Source organism: Ambystoma mexicanum, chromosome 12 (assembly GCF_040938575.1).
Source record: "Ambystoma mexicanum isolate Mex_15411 chromosome 12, UKY_AmexF1_1, whole genome shotgun sequence".
In the NCBI taxonomy this organism is placed as follows: Eukaryota; Metazoa; Chordata; class Amphibia; order Caudata; family Ambystomatidae; genus Ambystoma; species Ambystoma mexicanum.
In genome coordinates this window covers 358016075-358028132 of record NC_090936.1, presented here as the reverse complement: position 1 = coordinate 358028132, position 12058 = coordinate 358016075, and the positions used below count along the sequence as shown (strand labels likewise).

Below are 12058 nucleotides of genomic sequence, written 5' to 3'. Positions count from 1 at the left end.
ACAGAACACACGCAGATTTGTTTTCTTTCCATAAACATAACTTAATAAGCTACATTATAAATCATAGGATGGCGGCATGGTTAACAATCAGTAGCATGACCATAAGAACTTCCTCTTTTGATTTCAATGAAACTCGAGGTAAATGTATGCACATTTTGTTTTAAAGGAGTGATGTCCTGCATCTTTTTTAAAAAAAAATGATTGAAACACTCATCAATGACACTTTGGAGAATGGAAATAGACTATCTGCAAATATATTAACTAGCCTCAAAATGATGCCTTAATATGCTTTTTGACACTACAGCAACTATTACAAAGCATGACATTGATCTGCTTGGGTTACATCCTGTCAAAGTAAAGCTAGGGTTACATTGCTTCCCTGCACTTCCACAGTCGACCATATAACTCCAAATTACATGTCTGTCTTGGCCTAACTATAATTTTCTCTCAATGGAGAATTATTTGTGTTCGACATAGGTTTGTGGGCAAGTGTGAGAGCACGGCCAGAGTTGTTGGTATGCATGCAGCTATGGGCAGAAATGTATAAATATTGTGGTGTATGTACAAGTCTGCAGTGTTGTGTGCAAACATTGAGCGGTAACCAGATACAAAAGTACTAGCAAAGGTGTATGCATGTTAAGCTGTGCTTAGGTGTGCACATGTGTTTTCATGCAGTCAGGTCTCTAGTAGCACACGTGCACAGCTGTTTAGCATATGTTCCTGCATGTGCAATGTACATGCGTGAAGATGTGTGCTCATAGGTGCACACAGATTTGTCCACACGTAGATGGGATAACCTGAGAGATGTGCACACAGAAGTATGAATGCATGCACCAGAGGTTTGTGCACACTATGTACTGAGAAGTGTGTGGGTGAATGCAGAGGTGTTTCAATACACACCTCTTGACATCCACACAACAGCTCCATGCATGTTTATGCATTCACACAATTGCACATGCATTTGTGCACATGCTCACACACTGCATGTGCTCACGAATGACCTCTCACCTCTGCAGTCACACTAGGCAGTGCACACTCACAGGCCAATCGTTGTTCATACACATCTCTGTGTGCTCGTGCACACATCCCTCCTGTGTAGTTTAGTGATGCAATGCGGCCATGAGTTTATTTTTTTTCAGACAGGATTTTGCCTCAGCTAAACAATGATAGGCTTTCAGTCAGCAATCTATTCTTGTTACTATGAAATATTTGCTGTAGAGTAACACATAGTAATTCATCCCAAAGGTGTACATTTGTGGGTAATTTTGAGGGTGTATTTTACATGTGGTTTACCTCTATTTTCCAAGACGTCATTTTTGTTTTTCTTCAATTGCTTTTGGTTTAAAGGGACATGTCACAACCCCTTTAAAAGATGAATTTCTTGTTCAGGACTTTTGAGGCTACACAATGATGTGTGCTTTTGTTGACACAATGTATAGGGCAACAATGCATTTGAAGGTGGCATCGTTGAGAACAGATGTATTTATGCTAACCTGGTTAGAAATAGCAGATACTCAGTTGTGCAGACATCATTTATTTATTTCTTCAATAATTTAAGACAGCAAACGCTTTGTACCAAGCAAAATCATTGTCACAAAAGTGCTACTTTTGTTTTTCGGCAATTCTTTCTGAAAAGATATTTTGAAGTGAAAATCTCAGTCAGAAACTTGTTTTCCCCCTACAAAAATAGCTTGGCATACCTCATTCGATGAATGTATTAACAACTATTTACATACAGCCCCTCCAAAGGCCAGGCAAAGGAACGTTGCTGAAACACAGCGTTTGAGTAAAAAAAACAGTAGCAAACCGCAGCAACAGCAGCAAAAGCAAACAACTGAAGGCCAGACCCAGACTGTTGCGCCTCACCTGCTACATCGCATTCAAGTGCCATTTCTCACCGCGCTTGCTAGCTTAGCATCAAAACTAAAAATCTCTAGGTCAGGTATTCGTTTAAGTGTTATTAAAAAGCGCAGCGCTGAGATTGTCTGGTGTTCGGCAGCCTTCGGGAAAGTAAATCACTGTGTCAAGAGTAGTGGGCCTCGGGGGACCTGCCTCCAACCTCCCAAAAAAGTACGAATTCATCCTGACGCACACACTGCCGGTCTCTCCGGTTTTAAAACTGGGTGCAAGTCAACAGCAAACGATTCATTTTGTGATTTTAGATCAGTGCAAAATAAACATTCTATTCTCAGGGCAAGGTTATGTAAACTCTGGGAAATACTAAACGAATAGCGTGGTAGCTGAGGCTAGAAGTGTTGCAACATGTGTATGCTTTCCTGGAGTTCCTATTGATCACAAAGCAAAAAGACAATAGTAATAATAGCAGAGTCGAATTGTGGTCGCTGTGTAAATAAAGTGCTAACTTACATACGTCAATATGCGTATTCGTCCATTCCTCATGTTATCTTTCCTAGAGGGAGTGTGCAATTGAGAGATTTTAAGAAGCATTTTCAACCCAACTTGCAACATTCGACTACTGTAAAGTGTACTCGCGCCTTCCTACAGATATATGCATTTAAGCCAAATTAAAAATGTACATTTAATATTTTAGATTTTGGCTTAAAGCAAGAGAAGCGCTTTGAGATGGCAAACATCTCCTGGTGACCTGGCCCAGTCACAGGGACAGACCCTGAAAAGCATTGCATTCAGATATGTCTAGGCCACGCCTTCCTATCATAGTCTTGCTTTTACTTGTGGCAAGGAATCCCTGGCGGGTCCTACCCAATTGCTTGCTTTTTTCAGTCGCTTGCCTACATCTGAGAAATTCTGAAATACACAGTTCTAAAAAAACATAAAACACAAATTATTTGTATACAGCAGAGAAAAACAGGCTTTCACAATGCATATAAATGACAGGGAACACCGCCCCTTTAAAAAGAGTAGCATCAGTTGCAGTTCTTGACATGACCGGTCTGTTCGTTTCATGTCCTGTAAATGAGAGCTGGGGTTCTATTACATTTCAGATGCTCTCCTTGGCTGACTGCAAGACCTCCTGCAGAGGATTTTCTATGTCCTTGGCCAAGCCCGCCTCAGAGACCGATGAGGACCCCGTTAGGAAATCACTGGGGGTGGGGGAAGGGACTGCATGGTTCAGGAGGACCTTCTCTGGAGTCAGCACAGACGACAGGCACGGGAAGGTGGCGACTGCAGCGGCAGCAGCAGCTTGAGCTTGAAGTGCAGGATAAATGAATGGGAGGGAGGCCGCAGCAGGATACAGGTACTTGTCCAAATTGATCTTGTCCAGGAAGGGCATGTAGGCCGCAGCTGCGGATGGCGAGATGAAGTAAAAGGGAAGGCAAAAGGGGGTTTGCTGTCCAAATGGAGCTGCCCCAAATCCCATCAAGGAGCTGAGCACGGATGCATCAGGTCTCATGGCCTGATCGCTGCCAATCAATGCACTGCTGGAGCAATCAGTTTTGAACCGCTTAGGTGGGGGGTCATCCATCGGCTCCTGTTTAATGGTAACATTTTGGCCCTCGTTCCCTTTGCTCATGGTGCTGTCACCTTCAGCCTTGCCCTCATTCTTTTCGCCCTCTCCTCCATAACCGCTATCCGTGTCTGTGTCATTCTCATTGAGCTCCGCATTGTGCGTTCGTTGAATCACAGGCACACAGTTGGTCTGGTTTTCCAGTTTGGGACTATTCATCGCTTGCACAGAAGATGCACCTTTGTTTACAGTGACCTGTTGGGCCAGCAGCTGAGGGGTAGGTAAGAACTGGGAAGACGAGGAGTGCAAATGGCTGATGAGCTGAGAGCACCGCTGCTCTTTGGAGCTCCAGTTCTCAAACCGGGATAGGTACTGCAAGACTTCTTTGGCACATGTGTGAAATCCAGAATGAAACGCGTCCAAATCAGATTTCATGGGAGATGGCATGACTTGCTCACCTAAGAGAGAGGACATGGACAGGGCTTTAGTTCTTTTTCTGGATTCTTGAATGATGAAATAAAACAGTGACAGACAGTTGGCAGGATTTCATCATATTGTCAAGACATGTTCATTCAATACGGTCGGAATCTAGTTATCCAGGCAATCAGATTAAGAGATTACGATTGGGCTCTAAGTGAACCTGCCCGCCGCACTTGACAAAATACGCTACTGGACAACATTTTGCAATAGGTGCTACTGCCATCAATTTGCAAAACAAATGCTAGCTCCTTGCATAATAAGAAATCAAGCAATATGATTTTACCACAAAATTAGTCCAACTTTTCAGAGATGAGTTTGCCTCAATTCCAACCACGATAATAGCAAAACAGCAAATAACCAATTTGATCCATTCTTGCCACTGTACACAACGTAACATAAGAGTAGGGCTTCCCTTGTCTATCCATTACACAGTCAAATTCAGTCCAGTTTTTAGTATACACGTAAGGAACAGCTATGCGAAAAACGTGCAGGTTGTGAATTTCATGGGAAGTTATGCGTTGATTTTTTTGTTCATTTTTAAAACCTCAACATACTTTACTAATTGCTGGGTTGTGAATCTCATCCCTTTTTAATGGAGCCAAAGTTTGGGGCATAATCCTGAGCCTGGCAACCCAATGAATAGTAAAAATGCAATAAGCAAAAAAATATGCAAACAGATTAGCTTAATGCTTAACCCGGTTAAACCTGGTGCCATAGTGCAGAAAATTTGCAGCAGTGCAAGTGCGAGTTTGCATGATATTAGCACTAGGACAAAGATTTTTTCGAGCAAAAAACATTTGGGCCATATTAGAAAACCTTGGCGCTATTATATATGCAAAAAAACCTGTGCACTACACAACATGTGCACATTTGCAAGGTATTAGCACTGGAGCAAAGTTTGCCGAAGGCAAAAGCCTCTTCTTTCAATGCATTTTTGCACCAAATGCATTAAAAGTATATCTCTCTTAGCACTGGGGCAGGATTTGCCCTAGTGCTAACACCATGCAAAATTACACTTGCCATTGTGCGAAGTTTTTCTAACCTGGCTCCAATGTTTTTTGCACTAGATCAAACTTTGCCATAGTGCTAATACCATGCAAAATTGCACTAGCACTGGTGCAAAGATTCTGTAATTTGACATCAGGTAAAGAATCTACTACTGCAACATACCATACAAGAGCATCAGTGTATTCCCAGGCCCTAACTCATGAAGCTGTAACGGTGCTTCCTTGAAGTGAAGAAATGCCCTAGAGTAAGGCTTAGGAAAGTACTGCAAAACAGGTACCTGAACAACTTGGGAAAAAATCGTCCCTTTTGACATGAGCCAGTAGACAATATTCCATCACTGGGATTTCCATCACAGGACCGAGAGCCGGCGGCATCAGAGAGAATCTCTGCAGCAGATATGGTAATCAACGTTTTAACAAGCATTGAGTCATCATCCATTGGCATAAAAGGTTGCCAAAAAAAAAACGGTTGATAAAAAATTCGCACTTATGTGGGAAAATGTCAAATCACCATCTTTATTTGCATGCTTACATATATAGGTATTGGTGCCAACTAATAAGTGCCAGGCTTGTCTTTTCTCTCTATCCACTTCCCATGTTATACAATATCACTGTCATTTCATATCACTGGAGCTGAACAGCATTGCTATGCAAAGAAGATGGCACAGGAGAAGTGAGAACTTTTCATTATACCAGTAGCACGTTTACAGCTCCAATTAAGTCATCAACTCTCGGAAGGCTGCCTTGAGTAGACACTGGCAGGCACTTGATTACAAAGTACGATGGTAAGGATTGACAAAGATATCTCAAAGAGATACCAGGATGGTGTGTTTTGGGTGGGGAAGGCATGCAGTGGGCGGAAATAGCCATATGTTTTCACATGGCCATGGTCAGTCAATGGGTGGCTAAATAACCAAATAACACCTACAAACTTTGTGTCCCTCCTCATATGCCATTTCTCCCTAGCGGTCCTCTAATGCAATAGTTTTGGCTTGTAGGTGGTGCTAAAGTGCCAGCTAATAGCCAAAACTAAAAAGGAGGCAGTACCCCAGAGACCTACATAGTCTGTGTCTTGCGCCGGTCTATTACCATACAAAAGACTCCACTTCCTTACTATCTATTTGTGTTCCTCAATGTCAGTGTATTCCCACCACTAGAAATCGTTGTATGCATATCTCAGCCAGACTTCAATTTCATTCGTTTTTCATTCTAAACCTTCCAAGGAGCTATTTCATCGAGTATTTCTGTAAAGAAACACTTACAAGACTCCTGGCCTACCCCCATCAAATTTCCAGAAACAGAGGAGCAATGATATGCTCAGGAAAAAGTAGGGTCCGTATGAGAGCAAGTAAGCAGCCTAATGGCAATATTATGCCTTGGCAAGTCAGACCTATCTGCTGCCGACTTTTATTCAAGCCGCCATATCAGGACCTCTTGTTCACAAGCTTTTCCAACGCTGAAATGAACTAGTATCCTGCGCAGTCACATGCGATGTAAAGGTCTGTGTGCTTCTAATTACTCTCTCTGCCAAATATATATGATGTCTTCACCCCCTACCAACCTGCTCCAGTAGAGTTTATAATGCTGTTGCAGATGGGACATCAGTCAAACGGCATTATATGAAATTATCCAATGACCGAGAAGTCTTTTTAAAAGTGTTGCCCAGTAAATTTACAACAGACTGACTCATTAAAGTGGAGACCCAGGCAGGAGCTGTGCCTCGAGGAATGCTCCAAGTGGAAGCGGCCTCATAGAGTTAACATGATTCATGACTGTAATAATAAAGTTTTCACCTGTAGAATCAGGATTCCTCAGTTCTAATCTTAGTTCTCACTGGGTTGTGTTGACTTCATTGTGTAAGCCCCAGCAGATCACTGGGAAATAGATCAGGTGCCTCTGTACGATTATCTTGGTGCTTAGAAACAAGCCAAAGACAAGTCTTCTTTATATTTCTTATGTACTATGTCAACAGTAGGTAAGGAGGAAGGGGACTATGTCAACAGTAAGCTTCGGATGAAGGATAGATCAGGGGCAAGGGATTTGCCTTGGAAGCAAGACAACGCAACACGAGTTTGAATCCTGAAACCACTCGTTGGTATAATTAATTCATTATAACAGTAGTACATTGAAATGCACTGGGTTAAGTTTGAATCAAAACCCAATGCAGTAATGGCATTTTTTTTTCACTTACCATTCTGTAAAGCAATTATTTTCTGGTGCTGTTGCTCTGTTAGAGCTGTCAACGCTTTCAAGTGCTTCAAAGTTAACTCCAATACAACGGCCTTTTCCAAATGACCCAATGTCTGTAATCGAAGAAAATTAATCACCCATTATTTCTAATGTCTAGAAGGGGTCCTATGCAACTGCCATGCCCTATGCATTTCTGCGTGCGTTTTTACAGACGTTCACCTTTAAACTGGTGTTTTTAACATTTAGTAGTCGTGTGTTAGCGCTGCTGTTTCAACTATCTTTCCACTCAAGTAAAGAAGATACATCATAACCTGTAATAAGGCCCGTTTACTGCTAAGCATTAATGGCATCTACTTGAGTTAAACATCTAAACTCCAAATTAAAAACAATTACCGTCAGTTTCAAGTGCTCAGGTAGGAGGTCTTTCAGCTGAGCAATGCACTCATTAATCCTGTCCCGCCTTTTCTTTTCAATTAATCGATGAGGCAGCTTATACGTTTCCTAAAATGAATGGAAAAAGACAAGAGCATGACCTTAGGGAGCGGGGTCTCTGATTTCAGACACCCGGGTGCTGGGTCCACTTATTGGAATGCAGGGAGCCCTTTCTGGCTGTCAACTTGCCTGGCACGAAACTGTCTGTCTATTGCCAGCAAGTAAAATGAAGGCTGTTGGCTTCAGAGAGGCTGCACTCTGCCCATGTCCAGCTCTAGCGGAGCAGCCAAAGGAAGCATAAATTACCTGTCTTTCCTCGCGCTTCGTTCCTCGCTTGGATTTGCAGATGTATAAGGAGGAGTAGTCAACTCTGCAAAGAAGTACAGAGCACGCAGAATTAAAAGACATTTGGGATTCGCGGTGCGCCCGTTCTTCGGGTGCTCTCTCTCCCCGGGGGAGAGGAAGGCGCGCGTCCTTACCCAATGAAATCGCGGGCTTCCAGCAGCGGCCGCGGCTGCAGGTGGCGGAGGCCTTCCTCCATGTCTAGCCGGCGGCTGGTGGCGCAGGGCGCAGGGCTGCTCGTCTTCGGCGGGCTCCCTGGCGCCGCGCACATCCAGACTTGTGCAGTTTCAAGTGCGAACCGCTCTCTCACCCCGCCGCTCGCAGACTGCTGGCTTCTGCTTTGCAGAGAAAACAAATGGCTGCAAAAGTCAGGAGAGTGGCGCGCAGTCGCCCTCTGCCGGACGAAAGCCGAGACAGACGGAAAACACAGACACTTGTAACAAAGAACGTCTCTAGAAGCTCCTTTTCTTTTTAGTGTCGCTACAACATCTACAACTTGCTGTGGAAATATGTGTTACACCGTTAACAGTGCATCGTAGAATCCAGTATTTGGCACACGCGAGACAATGCTCTTTGGAATTCCGTCGTCAAAGGTTTTCACTGCCAAATGGAATGTTCTACAATTCCCAAGTGTCTGTGACCAGACAAAACAAGATGCCATTTGAAACACAGTGCGCCCTTTCTTTGCAAAAGCTATAGACTGGCACCCCCACCTCAGCCTATTAACCTCCTGGGCGAGCTACGGTTCTAATTTCATGAACCAATCAATACCTTTATTTAATAACGGTTGGTGACGTCAAAAACATTTCTTTTGCTGAACCAATGTGTGCATTATATACTCCATCGCCGTTTGCTACCAAGTTCCCTGTTACACTCTTTCAATCAAGCCTACAAGTAATAATCTTGACTGTGTAGTACACAGACCGCATGCTACTGGTTTCATCGACCTCTGCAGTGTGATTGTCTTGATTTGAAGCTTGGACATTATAAAGTCTACAGATCGGACGACTGCTATTTTCATCACACAGGACAGACTGAGTGTTTACAGCAGTCCAGTCTCTCTGAAGTTCACGGAAGCTTTAAAAGTAAAACAGAATAGTTAAAGTGAAACTTCATTGATTCGTTCTGTTTAAAATGAAAATATAAACTGCAAAAATCAATGGTGACTGTTGGCGGTCTCCGATGGGCCGCCTCCGTGAGCCCCCCACCCCCTGTGGTAATGAGACACAGAGACGGAGATGTTGTCGGTGTGGGCTCCCCGGTGAACTGACGTCACCAGGAGCCGCCCCGTTTATTTAAACTGGCACGCGACGGAGTTGACGTCACTCCGTCGCGTGCGTACCCTTAAAGGGGCAACGCCACACTCCTCCTTTTCCATAACAACAAATTGGAAATAGGAGTACTTAACTAGCACACATCTATGACACATATCACTCTATAAGTTTCAACAAAAACCCCCATTTATTGACAGCCACCCCGGATCCCCCGTGTGTACCTGTCATGGCCTGACCATTAGTCCCCGGTCAGCCTCCCAGCTCAGTCCGTAACATAGTCACTGAGACGGGCAGGTTTCCCACGCCCTGATCTCAGGGGGTACCTCCTGCCACCGTCCCTGGCGGGTGTTCCTGGACTGGGTCCGCCTCGAGCCGGCGATTCCACTACGTCGCGTTCTTCCCCACCTTCATCCAGAGCGCCTTCACTTTCTCGGTTGTCCGGGTTGTCCACTCTGGGGTCACCAATCTTCCTGAAGAACGACGCATTCCTGGTTACCGATGAAGTTCCATCCGATGCAGTCACCATTGACCCCTTGACGGCTACCACGTCCAGGGGGGCGGGTTCATACGTGAGAGACAGTTTTCCATGAGGGTGACGATTTCTTACCAGCACCTCATCCCCCAGCGCGATGTGTGGGGGTCTGAGCCCCCTCCGGATGTTCTCCATCTGTGTCCTAACCTGTCTGTCCTCTTCCACCTGCTCATTGTCGATGACGGCGGGGTCTCTGTCCCCCACCTCCGGTATGACATCTCTCGGGCACCGCTGGAATAGTGCTTCTGCCGGAGCCACCCCCGTAGACGAATGAGGGGTGGTGCGGTACCCTCGTAGGAATACGTACAGAGCCCTCTGCAAGCACTCCCCTTTTCCATGGGCAATGCGGAACACCTTGTTGAGGGTGCGCATCATTCGCTCGGCCTCCCCGTTGGCGCGGGGCCACAGCGGGGTGACCCGCCGGTGTTGAATTCCATACTCTTTCATGAGCTCTGCGAAACTCTCCCCCTGGAATGGGGCTCCGTTGTCCGAGCACAGCACAGAGGGGAGGCCATGAGTGGCAAAGATCTTCTCCAGCGCCACCACCACGTTCTCAAACGCCACTGAGTCTATAAACTCAACTTCCGGGTACCTCGACCACTCGTCTACCACCACTAGAAAATGCGTGCCTCTGGATGTAGACCCAGAGTCGGCGTGCACCACTTCCCATGGTCGAGTCCCGCGGGGCATTGCTTCAATGGACGGTTCCTTCTGGGCCGGGGCCGCCGCCTGACACCACACACAAGAGGCCACGAACGCCTCCACCTTCCGCTCCAACTCAGGAAACCACACCTTCTGACGGAGGCGAGCTTTGGTTTTGGGGGCCCCTTGATGACCTTGGTGCGCCAGCGCGATGACCTGTGCCACTTTGGCCTGGGGCACTACAATCCTTTCCCCTCTTAGCAGTAGCCCCGACTCGGAGAAAGTTAGTTCCTCTCGCACTCTCCACAACTGCTCGAGAGTGACCCTGGCCTCACATGTTCTTCGCTCCACCGCCTCCAGCACTGTCTTCCAGGCACCCTTCTGCATGGCCTCCTTCAGGATGGAGAAACACTCGTCGCCTTTCGAAGCCGCCTCAAGTTCCTCTACCTGCATGGAGTTGGGTGTCGCAGTCTCTATGACCAGGCAGACGTGTTCGTCGGCTTCCTCCGCCGACGCCGACACCTGCGAGTCATTCCTGGGGTGTCGAGATAGGTAGTCCGCCGCATTGTTGGCACCGGGACGATAGGTCAATGACACCCCATACTCCAGCAGGGCGAGCATCCAACGCTCAATCCTCACTGGCGGGCGAGATGACGAGCCCGCCATGATCGGCAACAGCGGCTTGTGGTCAGTGACCACGGTCACGGGACGCCCCAGAATGTAGAGGCGGAAGTGCCGACAGCCCCACAGCACCGCCAGGGCCTCCCTCTCGATTTGAGAGTAACGTTGCTCAGTGTCAGACAGGGCCTTGCTGGCGTATGCTATTGGCCGGACCTCCTGGTCTTTTCCCACTTGCGTGAGCACTGCCCCTAGCCCATATGGGCTGGCGTCCACCACGATCTCCGTCTGCAGGCTCGGGTCAAAGAATGCCATGGTGTCATGCGCCGCTAACGCCCCTCGAATATCGTCAAATGCCGCCTGTTCCAGAGGGCCCCACTGCTAGGTGGTGTCCTTCTTGGTGAGCGACCTCAGGGGCTCAGAGTGGGATGCGAGATTTCTGATGAAACGGCCGCAGTAAGTGACCATCCCCAGAAAACTCCTCACCTCCGCGACATTTTCGGGCGGGCGCGCCTCCTTGATGTCTCTCACTTTGCGGGGATCTGGTGACACCCCATCCGCCTTGAATACGAACCCAAAGAATTCGATCTCCGTCTTCAGAAATTCGCACTTGTCCTTGTGTAAAGTGAGGCCCAGCAGACGTAGCCGTTCAAAAGTCTTGGACAGGCGTGACAGATGCTCCGTTTCCGATTTGGCGTACACTAGGATATCATCGCTGATATTAAGGACGCCCTCCAGATCCGCCAGTGCACCTCTTATTATGTTTTGAAAGACCTCCGCTGCCGAGGACACCCCAAAGCTTAGTCTTTTATATCGATAGAGACCCCGATGTGTGGTAAAGGTAGTAATGTACCTGGACTCGGGGTGCAAGACCACCTGATGATAGCCCGATTTCAGGTCGAGCTTAGAGAAAAACCTTGCACCCTGCAGCTCCGCAATAATGTCATCGATGGTGGGGGTGAGGTGTCGCTCCCTCTTTATGGCCTTATTAGGCAGCCGCATGTCCACACAAATTCTCACAGCATCGGGTTGCTTGGGCTTGCGGGCGATGACAATGGGGGACACCCAGGGGGTGGGTCCTTCAACCTTTTCGATTATGCCCAACCCCACGAGG

General features: G+C 46.7%; 1 protein-coding gene across 1 annotated transcript; it reads right to left on the bottom strand.

Annotated features, from left to right (window-relative positions):
• Positions 1-1518: 1518 nt before the first annotated feature.
• On the bottom strand, positions 1519-8232 carry BHLHE41 (basic helix-loop-helix family member e41). Its single transcript, XM_069628474.1, has 5 exons — positions 8016-8232; positions 7843-7906; positions 7498-7605; positions 7106-7217; positions 1519-3885 (listed from the first exon to the last, which is right to left on the bottom strand). Exons 1-5 carry the CDS (start codon positions 8147-8149, stop codon positions 2960-2962), a joined length of 1344 nt encoding a protein of 447 aa, XP_069484575.1. The 5' UTR covers positions 8150-8232; the 3' UTR covers positions 1519-2959.
• Between the last annotated feature and the right edge of the window lie 3826 nt (positions 8233-12058).

Bases quoted from the DNA above. Each gene is read 5' to 3' on its own strand.
- BHLHE41 (XM_069628474.1), bottom strand. From the start codon at position 8,149: ATGTGCGCGGCGCCAGGGAGCCCGCCGAAGACGAGCAGCCCTGCGCCC. The intron at 7,907-8,015 runs GTAAGGACGCGC...ACTTCTTTGCAG, and splicing joins GAAGCCCGCGATTTCATTGG to AGTTGACTACTCCTCCTTAT. The intron at 3,886-7,105 runs GTAAGTGAAAAA...CCTCTCTCTTAG, and splicing joins AATAATTGCTTTACAGAATG to GTGAGCAAGTCATGCCATCT.